Source organism: Miniopterus schreibersii (assembly GCF_964146895.1).
Source record: "Miniopterus schreibersii genome assembly, chromosome: 17".
NCBI lineage: Eukaryota > Metazoa > Chordata > Mammalia > Chiroptera > Miniopteridae > Miniopterus > Miniopterus schreibersii.
The window spans coordinates 17495960-17516980 of NC_138117.1; the positions used below are offsets into that span (position 1 = coordinate 17495960).

A 21021-nucleotide genomic window follows, 5' to 3' on the forward strand; every position below is an offset into this window, starting at 1 on the left:
AACTCAAAACATTAGCAGAAATTAATGACCGAAAAAATAGTGAATCTTCAGCTCTAAAACAATCTTCCATAGTGGAAAAAAAATGTGTATTTTTCCAATTAAATCAGCAGGTAGTAATCCTCAGTGAAGGAGGAATTCCATTTTCTTGTTTAGAGAGACAGACTAAGCAAGGTTTCTACATGTGATCAGTAAAAAGGCAACCTAGGGTATTCTCTCCTCTTCCATTCATCAACAATTCCTCTCAACACAAAAATTTATTGGTTCACTGTATGTCTTCCTTTCTGTGTCCATTTACCATACTATTGTGAAATACATGATACATTTCAAATATGGACTCTTCATTGTTATTTACAGCTTCAGGATTCACATTACAAATGAGCCATATAAAATATGCTGGTTCTAAAACTGTACTCTCTCCTATTATACACTATGAGGTAATACAAACGCCATTCTAGAAATTACTTTCAAAGTATACAGTGAAGGCAACACTGACTGGTAAATGATTGAATTATTGCTTTCAGTTAAACAAAGTAAATTGTCTCACTTCTTTGTCTTTCACTTACATTGTCCTATTAATCTCATGTATAAATTAGTCAATACTTTTTAAGAAAATAATCAGCTTTCAATCAATCCACCCAGTCACCATCTCTAATACTACACAAAGGTAATACGATACTGCTGCAGAAAATCGTACAACTGTGCAAAGTCATCAAGCAATTCTAGTCTGTTCTGCCATTCCTCAGTCACTGTCACATACTCACCACTATCCTCCTGTCCTAATCTCTGCCCTCACTCTCAGCAATATGAGAAAAAACAGGGACCATTAGTAAGAGATTCACTCAGCTATCAACACCTCACTCCCCAAGCTGAACTTCATTTACAGCCACTGTTACTTCTCTCTCACCTAGGAGACAGGCAGACATCTTCCTGTCCAAGGCCCAACGCCCCAGCAAGGTCTGAATCCCAATCCTCCCACACAACGGTCCATCGACCAGACCCCTCTCCTGTATCTTCAACCTCTCTGATTGGTTTCCTTTTCTCAGCCTCTAAAAATACTCAATTCTTACCTTTTTTTTTTTTTTTAATATATCTTTATTGATTTCAAAGAGAGGAAAGGAGAGGGAGAGAGACAGAAACGTCAATGATGAGAGAGTCATTGATGGAGCCTGCAACTCGGGCATGTGCCCTGACCGGGAATCGAACCTTGATCGCCTGGATCCCAGGTCGACGCTCAACCGCTGAGCCACGCCCGGCCGGGCCTTATCCATCTTTAAACTAACCCTAAAGCTTGTACCAATCTCTGCACCTTTCTTCCTCCCAATACATAAAGGTTCCTTGAAAGAATTATCACCAAATTTTTACCTGTTTTATATTTTATCACCCCACTTAACATGGCAAATGCTAGGATTGCCAGTGACCTTAAATTGCCAATCCCAACAGTTACTTTCCACCTGAGAACCAGACCTCTATCTACAACTACTTATTGGAAAGCTCTTTTCCATTCTCCTCTCCACTCACCTGCTGCTGCAAGTCCTAAGTCAAATGTTAACTCCTCCACCATGAAAGAAAGTTGTAGTATAACATAATGTTGACCCATCAACCAGGAGGTCACCTGATCGATTCCGTTAGGGCACATGCTGGGGTTGTGGGCTCAATCCCCAGTAGGGAGAGTGTGGGAGGCAGCCGATCAATGTTTCTCTCTCATCGATGTTTCTCTCTCTCTATCTCCCTTCCTCTCTCTCTCTAAAAAAAAAAAAAAAAAAAATCAATAAAAAACCTATTTTTAAAAAGAACAAAGGCTCTGGAACCAGTCTGTCAAACTCACCCACTTACAAGCTGTGTATGAGCTTCCTAACTATAAAATGGGGAAAACAGGCAAATCCCCTGGAGTATGGGGATAATATTATTAGTTAATATATGAACTTTCAGTGATGCCTGTCATATAATATTCAACAACTTTGCTGCTGCATCTACTGTTGTATTCTGATTTCTCCAGATGGAATTCATCCCTTTCACGGTATGACATATATGTCCCTATTATTGCCCTCTGTGTGTGTGTGTGTGTGTGTGTGTGTGTGTGTGTGTGTGTGTGTGATCCCCATTAGGCCAGCGAGCAAAAGAGGAGTCTTTTTTAATCTCAGCACTTTACCATAGTCCCTGATAAATAGCAGCACTTTAAAAATGCTTGTTTGCTAAGTGAATAATTAAATATTCATTGCACTTGATCTTATTTTTTTCTATTTTGCCATTTGGCTTTAGAAGGAAAAAAAGTAGAACTTAAAATTGAAAAATACAGAGTAGTGCAAAAGGAGGTTTACAGTTGTGAGTATGTGAAACACAGTTTATCCTTGTATTATTATTTATGAATTATCGTATTATTTTCCATATGAACTATAAACCTACTTTTTCCCCACCCTTTATATTTTCTCCAAGTGAAGCATTTTTGTTTGCTGCCTAGCAAGATACTGTTTTTTAAAAAAAAAAGACCAAATATAGAAACCCCCAAATTCTATATGATCACTTCCCTTAAACTGACTTCCATGATAATTATATATAAATGTACTACTATCTTCCATATTGTTCAATACAAACACTAACTTAATATTTTCTTGCTGTATTATTTTTCTTTTTGCTGGAATTTCCTATTCTGTTTGCAGACAGTAATTTGAAAAGTATTGTTTGGCATAGCTATAATTCTAATAGGAAGTCCTGAAATCTCATGAGATTTCAAAGACAAACTGAACAAGAACTGAAAAGTAGAGAAATAGTCTAACTTACAGGACAATATCAAGAACCACCAAACTGATGAGGTAGTATTTGTGGTGATCAAATATTGCGCCTACCAAATACAAAGTCACAAGAAACAATCAAATAAGGAAGAGCATCTCTGTGTCTTCCCTAAAGCCTTGCCTTTCCCAGGTGGCCTCTCCCTGAGGCTCCCTAACTCCTATGCTCAGAACTCCCAAGAAAGATGCCTCTAAGATCAGCTTCTGGGTATGAAGTATAGATACAAACTAGAAGTATGACTTGACAAGTAGCATGGAACCTTATTAACATTTGCGTACATGACTTTTATTGACCTGAATTTACATAAGATGCTTTGTACATATTTATCATAATATATCCAATCAGTATTGAACAGCATAATATAAAAAGTCACTCTTATCACCTCTCATTCCTAAGACACAGATTTCTGTGTGACACTGCAGAAATTTTCTGTTAAATGTATGTTTTTAAAAAAAAACACAAATTAAGGTTCTACTCCTTGTACACTCTCAAAGGACCTGTGCAAGCACTGCCACAAGTGGACTAAAATAATCAAAGTGTGTAATAACCTGTCTAATGCTGTCCTCCCTGGGATACAAGGCAGCCCTATGAAGGTAGGAGTCTTACCCATCTTGTTCAGTGTTACGCTTCCAGCACAGTGCACTGTACCCAGCAGCACTCAGTAAGTATCTCTTGAATGAATGAACAAAAAGAAATACAACCAAACTTCATATCTTATACTAATACCAAATGAATGAGGCTCTAATAGATATGGTTTGGTAATTACAAGTTTGACCAAAAATTTTATACTGATAATAATCAATACTGCAGAATTATACACAACACAGCACTATTATCCTATTTAGATCCAAAAATAAATGTTTGGTAGTTATAGATCTTACAAAATTGCTTAGTTGTTTTTTTTAAGTCATCTCAATTTGAGAATTTATAAAAATTGCTAATCAATTTTGGCTATACCTTACGTCATTCTGTTTTACTAGAATATATTTATGGTAAAAGAGCTCATTCAGCCAGATAATAGTTTCTATTTACATTGCTAAGGTTATTCATTTATCTGGTGGAAGAAAACTGCCTGTATTTGGACTGACTTAACAAAAATACATACACACAAAAAAGATGTACTAGATACACACTATATTGTTTCCCAAATACTATTTGCTTAAATGTCATTCAAGCACAGTTTTTCTTTGATGTAAAGTTTTTCTGTTTTTTTTCAATAATCAGAATGGATCCTATAACCCTCAATAACTAACCAAAAAACTGTCTAAAAAAGAAAAAAAGTTTCTTTTTATAAAAACAATTAACATGATATATTTCAGTACTTTCAAACAAATAATAAAAATTAAAAATTTAAATAAAGAACAAAAGGGAAATATTATGATACCCCCCCCTTTTCTTTAAGATGAGGAACCCAAGGCTTAAAAAGATGATGTAATTTGTTGCAGTTAAATAACAGGCCTGAAATGTATGAACTGTATGAACTACTGATGCAGCCCACTCATTTGGGCTACTTGTGCAGCAGTTTTGATGTACTAATCAACAAAGTAGCAAAGAACTAAATCATTCAAGTACTCCAGCTCTTCTGGAAGATTGAAAAGTGTCACATCAGCATGGCGTTAAAGTAAAAGCAAAGTTAAAGCAATAAAACCTCATATTAACAAAGATATTAGAATCATCACAGAAAACAATTTAAGGAATTTGGCCAAAAGCCAAAAAAGGTATTTTTTTCCCCTTCTCATTCTAAAATGCCGTTGTTACTGTGCTAAAACATGAATGAATCTTGAAAACATTACACTAAGTAAAAGATGCCAGGCACAGACAACACATATTATATGATTCATTCATAACAAATGGCCAGAAGAAGCAAATCCAGAGAGTAGAGTAGTGGTTGCCAGAGGTTAGGAGAATGGGGGCAAGAATGGAGCGCGACTATTAATGTGTACAGGGTTTCTTTTTGAGGTGCTAAAAATGCTCTAAAATTAGATGTGGTGATGGTTGCACAACTCTGTAAATACACTAAAACCCACTGACCTGCAAATAGATGGATTTTATGGTATGTGAAATGTATTTTGATAAGGCTGTAAAAAAAAAACCCAAAACTAAATAAAATTGAAAACTTACTTCCTCACTCGTACTTACCACATTTCTGACTACCCAATAGCCACATGTGGCTACCATAATGGAAAGTGTAGATACAGAACATTTCCATCATTATGGGAAGTTCTATTGGACAGAACTGCTCCAGAACATTAAAAGGCCAGATAGCCCTGCCCAGTGTGGCTCAGTAGTTAGAAAGTTGGCCCCAACCCAGAAGCATTGCTGGTTCAATTCCTGGTTGAGGGCACATACCTGGGTTGCAAGTTCAATCCCTACCCCAATTGTGGCGCATGTGGGAGCCAACTAATCAATGTGTCTCTCTCACATTGGTGTTTCTGTTTCTCTCTCTCTCCCTCCCTCCTTTCCACTCTCTCTAAAAATCAATGGAAAAAATATCCATTTTTGTGAGGATTAACAATAACAAAAGCCAAGATAAAGTATAAAATAAGCAAAAAGAGAACCTGGCAACTTAATCAAGTTACTTTACTACCAGTGAAACCACGTTCATCTAGAAATAACTGATGCTGAACTAGGTCTACACCAAAAATAGCCAGAAAACAAGACAAAGTCAAATGAGGGAGCCAGGAGTCACCTCGTTCCCCTAGGCACATGTATAAGTGAAGTCGGGCAGAAGAAAGAAGAAAAAGAACAAATAGAAAATTCCTGGGTTCTTTCTAAAACCTCCACATTTCTGAGAGATCACAGTATTCCTCTTTTGTCAGGGCTTCAGCACAACAATCAGCGTCCAAGGCTGTGCAGCTTCCTCAGAAGAGCAGAAGCCTGATCATTCACACGCAACAGCCAGCGAAGGGCTGAACAGGAAGCTTAAGGTAAGTGCATACGATTTGATGTCACTGTTATCTTCATAGTTAGGCAAAAACAACACAATTCATTTTCAGGAAATTCCACATATGTAATGTCCTTTAAATAAAAGTTTTGTAACAATTCACTCATAATTTAGGATGCTTCCATGGCATGGAAATTTTGTCATATTTCTCTCTCATTCTGCAGTGTCAACCTTTTCTTTGTATGTTCTATACTGACATCAAGTGGCAATATCATGTAATGCAGTTTGCCAAACTTTTTCTATGCTCTGAAAATCTAAAGGGATTTTAAGATATAATACCGATGTTTTCACAAGTCAGAATAGGCTGTGAGACTTGAGAATGCCTACTAAAGATCCAACTCCAGTTCAGTTGCCTCAAAAGTAATTATCTCAGTAAGTAATTCGTTCCTTTGGGAGTTTTGCCACTCATTAGCTGAATGACCTTGGGTAACCTGGTATGCCTTTCTGCACAGCCTCACTGTTCATATCCATAAAACGTGGCTTATGGTAAGATCTATATCAAAGGAGTGTGAATATTCAAGAAAATGTAAATGTAAAATGAGTAAAACAATGCCAGGCACAGTAAGAGCTCACTATGGATTACCAATTTAGATTTCCCTATTAAAATACAAATATCTAAGCAAGGCTAACACCCTACTCTGAACTTACTGAAGTTGACAGCCATTTGAAACAGTAACAAAGAGTACATTCAGGTTTGAAGGGCACTAAAGGGAAGAAAGTGGGAAATCAAAGGCCATCTCTTCCTTACTCACAATTACCCCTGATGCTAATTACATTTGGGATGTATATGTATGAGTCTACTAGGTAAATCACTTTGACTAATGCCAGTCAATTCAGTTAATCATTTTTGTTTTTCTAATAATTGGATAGAAAAAGTAAAATCAGAGTTTAACGTCACCAGAACTTGCAAGTCATTATCTAAGCCTTAATAACTTACAAACACTTTAACAACCACTCAAATTCGTTTATAAGACATGATTATAAAAACACCTTTTTAAAAATCTACCAATAAGTCTAATACATGAATTAAACATTTTTTTCAAAATTACAGCTGGTAGAAATTCAAGTCATATAAAATAAAGATTCCCAATTTAAACATTTACTTATGGCTGAATATCTAGACTTCTGCCCGACCACCTCCCCTCACCCTGGCTCATCTAGTTCTACACCTTGTTCTGATTCCACCTCAGAAGGCTAATGGCCATTTTCTGGTCTAATACATTATTTGTCAAATCCTTCAACCCAAGAAAAGACCCACTTTTGGCTTTGAAAGTGGGTTGTGCTGCCATCTATAATCTCAGAGAATACATACAAGTATGTTCTATGCAAAATATGGAAGTATCAGTAATTAATATGGGCATTAAATGGCTTCTACAGAGCTTCATTTAGGTCTATTATAGGCAGACTATAGACACTATCCTCTAAAGATGCTTTTAGTTTTCCAGAGATATTTCCAACAAATGAAGCTAGATACACTTTACCTACATTTCTAACTTTTGTCCCCTTATCTTTCTCTCAACTGGTTCCAATCATTCCAGCCCTGTTGTCCAAATGTATTACCAGTTTTGGAGCTATTCTGAGTACAATAAAGTTATACCATTCCCAAGTGGAGAAAATAACTCTAACCAAAAAACAAACTTGAGAGACATGATTAGTTTTAGCCTTTAACTTTTTGGCTCTACAAAAATATAGGGAGAAGTTGGCCCAAAAAGAGGGGGAAGAGGGTCTGGCCACCATGTAACCCCATATAAAGCCTTGAGCAACACGTTTTGAGCAACGGTGTTTCAGTGGCATAAAGGTTATTGAACTGTTTTCAACTGTTTGACACAATGTTCACTCATCTATTAGAAAGATATTAGTTTATCAGACAACTGAAGCTCTGAAGACAATAACTTTATGATTATTTGCTCCAACTGTGTATCTGCTCTTGCTTTGATTCTCAGATCTGACACAAAGTGGCCCGAGAAGGAGAGTAACAGGGAAGCACAAGTCTCATGTGTATCCACAGAACAGTGATCACTAGAGACCATAAATATTTAGATATAGTGTTACAATATCATTCACCTAACTGGAGGTGACATCAAATCCATGAATTTACATTCGGGGCACTAGTAAACATCTTCAAAACTGTAAATGTCTATGACTCAAAATAACTTATATTCAGGGTGTTAGGAGGCTAGTGAATTAAGAAGGAATGTACTTACATCACTTGAAGAGACTGTTCCTGTTTCAACAGCAACACCGCTACCACGCAGTTTCTATTACAAAATAAATAACTTATTACTTAGTTTTGCTTTTAATTTTATCCTAATTTATCAGTGTATGAAAGAGAGCTAACCAAATTTTATTTTTCCCTAATCCTACTTATTGGAGTATCATCAACTAAGAAAAAGAATGAGGATGATATGAATATGCTAAATTATCATTATACTCATCCAGATACTATCTTAATCAACATATTATTTAAAACGGAACAATAATAAGCTGAATACTAAGCTCCAGCTAAATTTCAGGAGTGAAGCTGGTACAAATTTCCAAGTCTCAGGATCTACTTACTAAATTGTTTCTCCAATAAGACAATTGTCTTAAGCTGAACTATCTACACTATATTCTGTGCCAAGTTTTTGAAATAGGAGCCTCATGATGGGAAGATACTACACAGAACTTAAAATCTGGTTATCACAGCAATGCTAACAAGTTACACTGAAAACCAAAATTTCACTCATTATATAGAAATGACCAAGGAAATTTTAAGGTAGAAAGTGAAAGGCCAAATATACAAAAGAAAAGTGATAATAAATTTCTGAAAGGAAATTTTTATTTTGTTTTATTCAATAACTATTGCCTACTAAGTGTCAGGCATGAGCCCCCTATAACCAAGTATAATACTCCTAAATGTCGCTGTAAGTCAAAGAACAAAATATCCAAACTTGCAACTAATCTAGACTTTTGAAAATTTATTTCTATTAGAATCATGAAATTGTGGTCCCTTTTATGAGAGAGAAAATACATCGAAGAAAAAGAGACCTTCCAGATATAGTGTTATCAAATGACATTAAAGCAAAGTAGCAAATAAAATCCCAAATAATCCTATGTTTCATTCTTTTAACAAGAAGTCTGTAATTTAATTCTGATAAAAAGCTATAGAAGAGGTGTCTGCCCACAGCAAGAGAGAGAGTGCAATACAGAGCCTAGCAGAAGCAGTGACCAGGCTCCGAGAAGCAAAGCCAGATTGGGCCTGGGAACCCTGAAGAGTCATTCTGTAAGCAGAAGAACTTGCAAAGCAGAAATGCCATACCGTAAATAAAGCCAAAGACTTGGTGATAGAAAGAATATGCTAGAAAGATACAGAAAAGGTTTTTAAGAGAACTTATCTAATACCAATTCTAATGAAAACTGTTCTATACATTGAAATATTTGCTTCCACTAGTGACAATAGAAATATTTCCCGCACGCCCTGGTTGGGTGGCTCAGTTGGTTGGAGCATCATCTCGATAATGCCAAGATTTCAGGTTTGATCTCCAGTCAGGGCACATGCATGAATCAACCTAATCAACCAAAGAGTCAAATCGACGTTTCTTTCTCTCCCTTTCTCTCTCTCCCTGTCTCTTTCTCTCTCTCTCTTCCCTTCTCTCAAATCAATATACATACCCCATGGACACAGGCAATAGTTTAGTGAAAGCCAAGGGAGGGGGAGGGGGGGGTTGGTGAAGGTGGGCAAAGGGTGGGAGAAAGGGGGATACCTGCAATTGTGTCAACATTAAAAATTTTTAATTACAAAAAACAGGAAAAAAATTAAAAATGAAAAAAATATTTTTTAAGAAAGGAATATTTCCTCCAATTGCTCAATATGGTTACAACCCTTGTTAATCATTCCAAAAGTGACAAATCATCTGAGACACAACATAAATGTTATTCCTATGAGGAAAAGTCTTAGATGAAACAACTCAAAATGTTAGTGGCAAACTACAAGTATACATTCTTTCCTGCTTATTTTCATTTATGAATCTAGCTACAATAGAGTCCCATTACTACTATACCATAAAGCTAACACTAATGCACTATAGCACCATACCATATAGCACTATACAATAAAGCTAACACTAATGCAGAATTAAGTTTGCTCAAAGGAAGAACTAAATTCAAATAGAAAAAAGCAGGGATATACATATTTAACTAAGTATTCTGATCCCAAATGATATACATTTAGAAATTATAAAATGAGATGTTCATGTTCTAAATATCTTGCTTTTTAAATACCTCACAAACTCACTAAAATCTATAAACTTGTGGCTCTTGGAAAAATACATTTTAAAACTAAGCAAAAAAGTGTTAATATTTATGCTACTGACATAAAAAATACTTAATTTATTCAAGACACCCCAAAATATCCCTATCCAAATATAAAAACAATTAGGCTCCCTCCAAAACACAGGCAATAAGTCAAAAAACCAATCTCAGCAAAATGTCATGGTGTATCTCTTATACTTCAAATTAAAATCTATTAAAATAATCATCATTGAAATCTAAATGACAACTTTCCAAAAATGTATTTCTAATAGACATTTATTTGAAATCTAACACGACACAATAGCAGCCAGTATTACTTCTCCTGGTCCCATTCCTTCACATCACCCATCCCAATACCAAAATCTCATTCTCTTCTACCTTTCTCCCCCAGAATGCTCCTCCCCCACCACCTTCATGTCACTCCTTTTCTGATCATTCCCACCAAGTCTCCCCTTACCACCGAATACTGGAAGCCTAAGAGAAACACACCACTAAGCCATCATAAGTATCCTGTCTTTTGCCCTGTTCTAGGGAACTGTGAAGACAAAACCAGAAAACCTGTCCTTTTCCCAGCCACTAAGCCAGCAAGCTACTTCCTCCACGGGGAAGCAGAACCAGAGAGGCCTGAAAGCAACAAGACAACCAGTAAGCAGGCTTCATGTTTAACCTCAGGCCAAAACGTTCAGCCCCACAATGATACAGTGAAATCCTGAGCGACTCTGTGAGGCTGTCGTCTCACAGCTGGTCCCAGCATCCCCAGCTTGCCCAGGAGTGCCTAGAAACCTGATATGGACTCGGCCAAGGCTGGAATAAGAGGGCTGACTAGTGATGTATGAAGTGCTGTTTACAGTTTGAAACTCCCTGGTGGCACCCAGGGCCAGTTTGTTTATTGGTGTAACTAGTTAGGCAGCTCAGCCTGGTTAAGTGACTAACAGGGCATGAAAGATCCCACTAGAAACTTCTGGGGAGTTCTCCCAAAACCAAGATTTCTCCCACAATTGGTGGTCCAGAGTCCTGAGACAGATGTGGGTGCTGCTTCTGGAAGCCTCTCAGCCCCAAAGCTTGCCTGCACTCTCTCCCGGATGTACAGTTTCTTTTCCAGTCATAAAAGCCTTACATGAGTATGCTCTTTGGAGCTGTGTGATTCCTTTCAATTTTCCGACCTATGTGATCTTGGCAGCCAACTGGAAAGGAGGTAATCCCTGCCCACTGAAAAGCATGAATGGAAAATACCAAGTGGCAGAAAGGACAGAAAGGGTTGAGCTGAAGCCAGTCAAAGAAAAAGTGAAGCATATTACCATACCTAACAGTAGTTTGGCTTACTTATCAAGTTCAAAATGGCATTATTTTAATATAAGACTCTTTGTAATTTCCCATAATTACCACAAACAGTTTAAGGGAACATGGATGTTATATTCCAAAAGAAATGTCTTTTACCTGTGAACTCAGTTGAGTTTTTATCCAATTGAAATAGTAATTTAAGTCACTGCCTTCCATCAATTCTTTCCCCCAAGCTGCTAACTTGGCAATAATTCTTGCTGCCTAAAAAATAAGAAATGCATGTGAATACTATATCGGTTTTTAAAATCACATCATATACCTTCAAAACCAGGACTTGTAACCATTTTGCTACGTTTTTTTAACACTCAACTCCTCCAAAAATAGTTTATATTTCATTTTTAAAAGTTAATTTTTAAATATAATCCAAATGATTTTCAAATATTTCCAATAAAGTGAACCAAAATTAGTCGTTAAATTAAGAATTTCATGACATTCTCTGTATTATTTTGAGTTTCAAAAGTAAGACTGGGATTCATTATAAGACCAGCAAAAATCAAAAGAATGCAGAAATCCTTCTCAGCAGCAGACTTTCACCAAAGCACCTGCCAGAGTCCTGAGCAATCTATAACAAATTGCCAGCCAGCACCTTGCTCATTCCAAGCCCCTTGTGAGCTCTCATACTTAAAAACCTTTATCTTGAAGTAAAATATATCCTGGCGTTAAAGAGCCATCTCTCTTGGTATATAAAAATATACCCTTTTCTCCTCGTTCAAAGATTTCTCAATTTTCTTCAAGCTATAAAACTAATCATGATTTTTTTATTAAGTAGATACTATAAGTATATGTATATCAAATCATTATGTTGTACACTTTAAATGTCTTACAATTTGTCAATTACACCTGAATAATTATACAATAAATCTGAAAACCTATATATACACAAACAAAACAGGCAGTATAAAATACTACTTCTCCACACACAAACCCAATTATATATTCTTTCAGAACTTTCTGAAAGCAAGCCAGTGTTTCAAAACTCCAATTATTCAGCAATAATTAATCCTAGTCGAGAATGGAAGGCTAAGGTTAGCTAACCCCCAAATAACTCCTGTGCCGGTGGACTGATATTTGTTCTTATACTTGGATACAGCTGAGCCAGGTGATGGAGGCACACTTAAGGTCAGTGTGTCAAGCATTCAAGTGTCATGACATATCTGGAATTCTACACCATGGAGGGCTAACAGGAGCACCTCAACTACTTTACTAAGTGGACATACTGACATTTTCATGTGCCTAGCTAAATGAATTTACAGTTATATTATTTACTTCAAACTGACCTAACATCCACAAAATAGATAAGTGACTTGAAAAGGTTCCCATACGGAAACCAGGAATTGAAAGTATTATCAGCAATGTAAGCACAATCAAAATGGAACAAAGGAACAAGAGACCTGAGGTTTCTACTCCTAGCATAAAGCTCCTTTATCAGTGATATATCAAAGATAATCTGACTCTCAAAATTTAAAAGATTAGCCAAAAGTAATTGAAATCATAAAGAAATTAAAACCTGGATTTGGCTACACAATTAATAATGATGAACTTTACCCTAAATTTATATTTGGTCTTTAATATATTTGTCAATTTTATTATAAAACCATCAAAATTAGGAAGATTTTTAAACCAGTATCCAGACAGTGAAAACAAGCCTCTAAAATTTGAAAAAATAAAATATATTATCGTTTTTTTAAAGTATTCTTTAAAATAGTTTATTTCATGAGTCCTCCTTTTTAACTTCTTTTTATGTGTTAAAATATATACAATATATGAATACACTCACACATAAATGAACATGTATATATAAGGAGAGAGAGAGAACATGCATGCTCAAAATTATTTCACTGATAGTGATTCACTAAAGGCATCTACTAAGATGAGCAACCTCAGGAGCCTCCCCCGCCCCACAGCTCACTCCCTGTTGGGAACAGAAAAGGCCTGGTCAGAGATTTATTCTCTCAACTGTCCTCTCATAACTTCTCCACACACTCCTTAAAAGATTCTTCAGTGTTAAGACTTCCAAAGATAGCCTTTCAGTTTAAAACAGGATCGTATTTAAGATATTAAAAAGTAATTAAGAAATTGCTTAATTAAAATAAAAATTAAACACAGTAGCTGCTTCAAAGCAAAATTTAGTTTATAAAGTAAAATTTGGTTAATTCTTTCAGAGATGTCCAGAGCTACTTGCACGTGTGAATTATAAGGCTTTTATGCTAAGGACTCATCATTACACTCTACAAAACAAAAACTATATCAGAGCAACCCTCTCTCTTTTATCTTCCCCATATCTCCACATTATTAAACACCAATAAGAAAACACTACTTTGAAAAGTTAACATCACAGCAGTTACTCCTCTGGGAACTGGGAGGTTACCAAGTCATAAATGCCTGTGTTTCTTCCCTAAATCAGAAATTTGACCAATTCAAATTTACCATATGAACAGTAAAGAGATCCTGGCGATTCAACATTGGCAGAAAGTAGGACCAGGCAGTGTTCTTGCTCCGTTTAGCATAGTCAAAAAAAATGCTAACGCGCTGATGATTTTCCTAAAAAATAAAAGAAATGATATCACTAGTCAGAATGTGTTTTTCTAAAGAATGTAACCACTGTGCACTGTTACTCAACGTTTCATTTTATATCCCATCAATTTGAGTGTTTTATTTTCCAGCATGTATGAGATTTGCCTCCCTGTTGTTATTATTATGAGGGGAAAAGGGATGGTAATGGGTACAGGGATATTTAAAAAATGAAATCACCTTTAATTATTATGATTAGTTTAATTCAAGTGAGTCAAGATAACAGATGCCAGCCCTGCAAGGTGTAGCACTCTTAAGGTAATTTCTTCTCAGCCTGCACTGCTGACCTGCCTTTCCCACTGTTATCTCAACACTTCTACTCATATTATTGGCTGAAATCCACTATCAGGTTCACCAAGTGAATGTGGTTTCTAAGTAGCTATATTTGGTAAAAGTACAAATAACAACATAAACAATAATTTTAATTTTCAGATCAACATTTAATTCTTTTTAAATACACTGGTTTTAATTTTGGTCTGTGCTAACAGTTACCCCATCTGAGGAACACACTACCATCTCCTGAGGCAATAAACACTATAGTCCAGAGTAACAATGGAAATGGTTGTGATGATGACTTTATCAAAGGACTCAAAGTTCCGGTAGGTCATCATTAACTCCACTGGTAGATTATTTCCAAAGTTAAAATTTTAATTGTGCATGTAAATGAACAAAGTACCCTACATACATTAAGAGCAGAAACTATTTTATACGTTTTAAATAACTTTAAAATCCATCTTCTGCTACTAGTCCTTTGTGGTCTCAATTCCTGCTTAAAAATGTAATACCAACCATCATTGTCCCAGGAGTCCCATTACAAACCTTTAAGAGAATATGCATAAAGCCTTCTTTTCACAGTATGTATTTTTGTATAAAAAAGAGGGAAATATAAGAAAATACATATGTACCTACCTATTTTTGCCAAAAAAAAAAAAAAAAAAGGAAAAAGAAAAACAGTAAAAATAAACCAGAAATCTAGGATATTGGTTACCTACAAGAGATGGGTGGGAATGGAGTACAAGGGGTGGGGTAAAGTGTTGGTGACATTTCTGAGCATGTTTTTCTGTATATAGTTTTGACTTCTAGAAGCACATTAATGTTTTACATAATAAAATAAAATAAACAAGGGTGAGAAAAAAACTAAAGTAGAATACAAGTAAATGAATCCAAATTATTTCAAGAAAAATAATTTAACCAGTCTGAACGAAACCTGAACACAATACTCTGACTACATACCCTCAGTTTAAAGATAAAGTACTGCAAACAAACACTGAACTCTAGGTAAAGGGCTTGTTTTTCAGTTACGTAAGTCAAAAAATATTTTCTTTGTATTATAGAGTAGAATAAATGAGTTAATAGATGGAGGATTAGAGGATCTCACAATCTCACTGTCAGAAGAGATTACAAGTATGGAAAGAGGAGGCGAGAATGAAGTCTGTAGTACCGAGATACAATGAAATTTGAGAGAGTGTGAACTCATGGTTTTTAATTTATAGCTATGTGGATATACATAAAAATTGAGGATATGTGTGTGTGTCTGTGTGTGTGACATAAATAAAACAGAGGTCTACATACCAACTCATAGCCTCCCCATTCTAGGTGTAGTCTCATATAACCACCAGGATAGCCAATGCAGACCACAACATTCCCCAATTTTCTAAACTTTACTTTTTTAAAGGAAAAAGTGCTCAGAGGACCAAGGCCATTCTCATAGGCCTGCATCACCCCAGGCTGTGTATTGATCCTCTCTCACATTATAAAATCACTACATTCCTGTAAATGACATGAAGGCCCTTAGGTAGACAGCACCATTCTTCTTAACCTTTGTATTCTCAATCAGAGTTAGTACAGTGCTTGACACATAGTAGGCTATCAATAAGTGTTTTTTCTTGTAAACTGACAGAACAACCCTTGGCAGCCAGATTGACACTCTTCTTCAAGTCTCCTAAGACATGTAGACAGGCATTGGATTTAGCAGCCAGACAACCTGTTTCAAAAAGAACTACTCTATATACCAACAATCTAAACCTAGATTGTACTCAGGTGTAAAATACAAAATTGTGAATAAATGAGGTTCCTCTGTGTTCAGGGAGAGTAGGCAATAAATAGAAACTTTATACAACTAGACAAGTCTCAGGCGATTAGCAAAACATTCTCCAAAGGGACAATGCTTTTGAGGGCAAGAACCTTGCCTACATTCAGCACTGAAGACCCAGTGCCTCACACTAGCCTGGAACACAGGGGCATAGAAATCTGTTGAATGACTGAAAGTGAAGGAGCCATTTCATCGGAAAGTACACAGAGCATCCGAAAAGCTTCAAGTGATTCACCAAACACTGCTGGTGTTCACAAAGAACTCCAAGATGTTTCAGGGGGAAAATACCTATGGATTACTTCCTATGCTGAAAAACAACAAAAACAGCCTATACGTATGCATTCCCATCTTTATCACTATTAGCAAATTACAACTCATATAATTAAGAAAAATATATTATTACATTCTAAAAGAGAACCAGTGTTGTAAGTGAAAGCTTACAAAAATGTTGTTACTGTGCAGTACACAAAAAGACAAAGTCACCAAATATATTAAGAATATACCTACCTGCAACATATCATCAACCATAGTTAGTATGTACTGAACTGTCTGTTCTTTGGAGATATGAGTCATCAGATTTATAAATGTTTTAGCACACTAGAAAAAATGAAATCAATGTTAATTACTGTTTTCAACTAAAAACACAACATATTAATGGAATTTCAGTATAACATGGAGTTGGCAAAAGTAGGTTTACAGTTGTTCATTTGGTAAATAATACAATAATTAATAAATAATAATAGTACAGGAATAAACTCTGCATTTCATGTACTCACAACTATAAACCTACTTTTGCCAACTCCTATATTTTGCTTGTCTAAATTAGGATACAAGTGCTATTCACCAACAGATTTCAATTACTAAAAATGTATGCCTTTTACAAATATTGTGATAAGGTATGGGAGGACCATATTATGACTTGCCTCAGATTTTTGCTCATTTCTAGTGGTAAATTTCAAAATACTTACTATTTTTAAATAGACAGGCCTAGCCACTATCAACTCTTAATTACTCAAGACAACATAAAGATTAAGTTATGTAGACAATCAAATATCATTATTGGTCTTGAATTTTTTTCTCTTTTTTTGGTGTTTACTAGGAAGCAGAACAACAAGGGTAGTGGGAATTGGAATCAGAAGGCTTTGACCTGTCTCCATTCTTCAAGTTATCAACTATGTAACAGCCTCTCTGGAATTCAACAGAAACTGGCACCAACAACACATTCCTTCCCAAATTTCCCAGGAATTTAAATGACTAATTGTTGTGGGAGTCAGGCTGAGTTGTATGTGAGCTCCTTCAGCCAATCAGGGTCCCACATCAGAAAATGGGATGGATAGCGGAACTGCTTATTATTCTAGTGAGAACAGAAAGTGAAAATTTTTTTCTACAAAAAAGTTCAGCAACTTTAAAAGTATCATATACTTTGAAACAGTGATTTCCCTTCTAGAAATCTATTCTCAGAAGATTTTCAGAAATGCAGAAAAGGATAAGAGAATAAACATAGTCAATATAACATTTTTCCAAAATTAACAAAGAAAACTGGAAGTCATTCAAAAACTTTTCCAATAAAAAAGGACTTGTAGCTCAATTATGATGCGTACCTACAATGGAATATCACATAGTCGTTAAAAACATTTCTAGAATTTGTAATGATGTGGGGAAGTGTCCGTGATATAATGTTTACATCAGTCACCTGGCTGCCTTCAGTTTGAAGCATCTCTTGCTTCTCCTCAGGACTTCTTTTCATTTCAAACCTTTGAATGAATTCACAATCTTCAGCAGAAATCATCTGGCCCCTAGAAAGTAAGAACAAGGTGTTCTTGTTGAGTAAGAGTTGAATAACCGCTATAAGCAAGCGACGTAGACATTTCAGTCTTCCTCCTCTCTCCTCAGGAGTAAACCATGAGGGTTGACACGGGGCCCTGCCATCGAAAAGACCTGAGTTCAAAGCTCAGCTCCACCACTTACTGATCATGCGACCTCTCTGGACTGAGTGAATTTATCTGTGAAGTGGCAACAATAACCACATTGCTCTTAAGGGGCTGAATTGAGGATGAAATTACACAGTTCACATGGGGCGATTAGCGCAATGCCTGGCCCATAGGAAGAACCCAAAAGTATGTCACTTCTTAGCACTATCCAAAACCTCACCTTTACTCCCCTTCCAAGCCAAACAGTTTATTTGGACTTCTAATTTATCAAGACTAACAACACTTTATATAAACTTCTATGATCATTTTCTCCAGCATATGCTTTTCCTCCAGACTCAGGAAAATGAGATCCTCCTCCTCTCAGAAAAAACAACTTCATCCTGATCCCCTACATGCCCCAACCTGGCCGGGGATCGAACCGGCAGCCCAGGTACTACCCTTGACAGGGAATCAAACACGACACCCTTTGGTGGGCAGGCCAGCACTCTAACCACTGAGCCAAGCCAGCCAGGGCTTTTAGTTCATTCTAGCACTGAACTGTCTTCACACATGTTCCTTATTTAACATGGCTTTTCAGTCCTTGTCTTTCTAGATCTCTGAGGCAGGTGGCCATGTGGCCACACCTGACACTCTCTTTCTTGACGTCTGCATTCTTCTCATGCCCATCAGGCCACTCCTCTTCAGTCCCCTTCACCTACTCCTCGCCCCCCCATGCCCGTATTCAGGCTCCGTGGAAAGCGCTCTTCATTCCTCACTCCACGGGTTCTCCCCAAGTGCTGCTCTCTACTCTGCGCGAGCAGCTCACAGTCTCACCTCCAGGTCAACCTCCCACAGCCCCCACTTTTTCCTGCTTCTAATCCACCCTCCTCCACATCTCTTACGTACCACCAGATGGCTGTCAAGCACACATCGGACCACGTTACTCCTTTCATATCAGTCAGACTGAATTTGAATGGCAGTTCTACCTAGCACTTAGGCAGAAGCATTCAATAAAAAATTTTTAATAACCACTTGACCAAGTAAAACCTATATGAGCATGCAAGTTACTTATCTGAACAGCTATCTCCTCATCTATAAAATAAGGACAAAAAGACTTACGTCACAGGATTGCTATAAAAATTATGTGAAACAATCCCCGCTCACATACGTGTATTGAACCTCTCCTCCCACAGGTCACATAGGCATGACAGACCCTACAGGGACAGAACTGAGGCCACTAACATATATTCCCCCCCCCACTCCATCCCCAGTCTGGCTAATGGGACAACGGAAGCAAAGAAATACTCTATGTCCTGTTGCCATTGTGGCTAAGCATGTCATATCCCAGTAAAGACAAAATGCACTCTGCACCCTGGGACAGGCTAAGATAAAACCATTCCATCTGGTTCTGGCCCCAAAATAAATGAAGTCTTTACATAAACCTGAACTGCCTAGCTAAAACGACTTCCCTGCCCCCAGATTTTGCTGTGCTAATGTGTAAAAGCACGTTATACCTTTGTAAACAGGATAAGTATGTGGAAAGATGCAGTTTTCCTACCATTAAGAAAGTACATGATGAACGTTACACTTGGTAATCTTATAATTTTACAACTTTCTTCTGCATTCAAATAATTATTTTTACTTGACAAGATATTCCTTCTGAAGTCAGACTTCCTAGCATTTGTTGCAAGAAACCCTTTTTTTTCTTGTTTCAAATATTTTCTGAGTCTTCCTTTGACAGTCCTATAATATAGCAGGTTAGGGGCTCTGATCTCTTCTCTAAAATCCCACACCGAATCAGGCACCAGTCTTAACAATTCCTCTACCTAGAATCGCTATGTGCCAGATACCTTTAAGAACAGGCAACATAAGTTTAAGAACAAAGGTTCTACTGTATGTACTGTCTAGGCTCAATCAAATCTTATCTTCATAATAACATGTTAATTTGTGAGAGATAAAGCGTTATTATATTATTTAAGCCTTTGACATTGGGGAACTCTTCCACAGGTTTTATTTTATCAGAATATACTGTGATGTAAGATTCACTGATAGTTCATGTGTTATGTCCAGCCCCTATCAATCTGTAAGCTCTTTTAGGGGAGGCACATTTCATACCCACTAATGTCCCCACAACCAACAGCTCAGCAGCAGGCATACAGTTAACATTTGGTGAATATTTGTGGGCAGACATACAGAGCAGAGGAGTTTTATAAAAGAAATTCATGAGATGGACAACTGAACAATGGACAGAAATAGGAAAAATGGAGAATACAACTTATAAAGTATGGAGGCCTTGGAAAAGGAGGAACAGAAGAGAAAGCAATTTAAAATCCCCATGTAACTAAAAATGTTCCAAATTCCAGTGCTAAGCAACTTCTGCCAGTCAGCCAGTGCTTTATGATCAATAACAACATTATTCTATTTAGATTATAAACATGAAACTCCCTGTGCTCTAGTCTAAGTGCATTCTGCAATAAAATGAGGACACAGGCCCTGGCCGGTTTGGCTCAGTTTTTAGAGCGTCGGCCCACAGACTGAAGGTCCCGGCTTCGATTCCAGTCAAGGGCACGTACCTTGGTTTCAGCAGGTTCAATCCCCTGGCCCTGGTTGGTGAGTGAGCAGGAGGAAACCAATTGATGTGTCTCTCTCACACCGATGTTTCTATCTCTCTCTCTCCCTTTTCCACTCTCTCTGAAAAGCAATGCAAAAAATATCCTCGGGTGAGGACAGCTAATTATTCTAAGAAGGAAGTGTCTTCTTCCACATTTATTAGTATGGTTCCAATATTTCTCTCATAGAAGCATGACCATGAAAAAGTCTGATGCAAAAGCGCATGATCACCCGTGATTCACAGCAAAGCAGTACTTACTGAAGATAGGACTGCCAGTTCACCTTGTTCGCGCGCACTTCTGCAGCCTTGGCAGCAATAATGTTGGTTGGGACAGCAGCATCCACGGCACCACGGATGTCCATTTTGGTCATCTAAATTTTGTGATCTTGACAGTTCTCCAACAGATCTTCAATTCTGATGCAAGGTAAAACCAGAATACCAGGTGCTGTTATTTTTTAACAACTACTACCGTTAT

General features: G+C 36.9%; 1 protein-coding gene across 4 annotated transcripts in view; it reads right to left on the reverse strand.

The window, feature by feature from the left end:
• Window positions 1-21021, reverse strand: part of ATP6V1H (ATPase H+ transporting V1 subunit H) — a 70665-nt gene that overhangs the window by 36190 nt on the left and 13454 nt on the right. For all 4 annotated transcript variants that reach the window (XM_081117013.1, XM_081117010.1, XM_081117012.1 and 1 more), the window contains 6 exons: window positions 20805-20960; window positions 17719-17821; window positions 16533-16622; window positions 13790-13903; window positions 11459-11563; window positions 7936-7989 (listed from right to left, as the gene is read on the reverse strand). In XM_081117013.1, the coding sequence (XP_080973139.1) occupies window positions 7936-7989; window positions 11459-11563; window positions 13790-13903; window positions 16533-16622; window positions 17719-17821; window positions 20805-20917 (579 nt within the window). In that variant the 5' untranslated portion in view covers window positions 20918-20960. The remainder of the gene's footprint in view (window positions 1-7935; window positions 7990-11458; window positions 11564-13789; window positions 13904-16532; window positions 16623-17718; window positions 17822-20804; window positions 20961-21021) is intronic.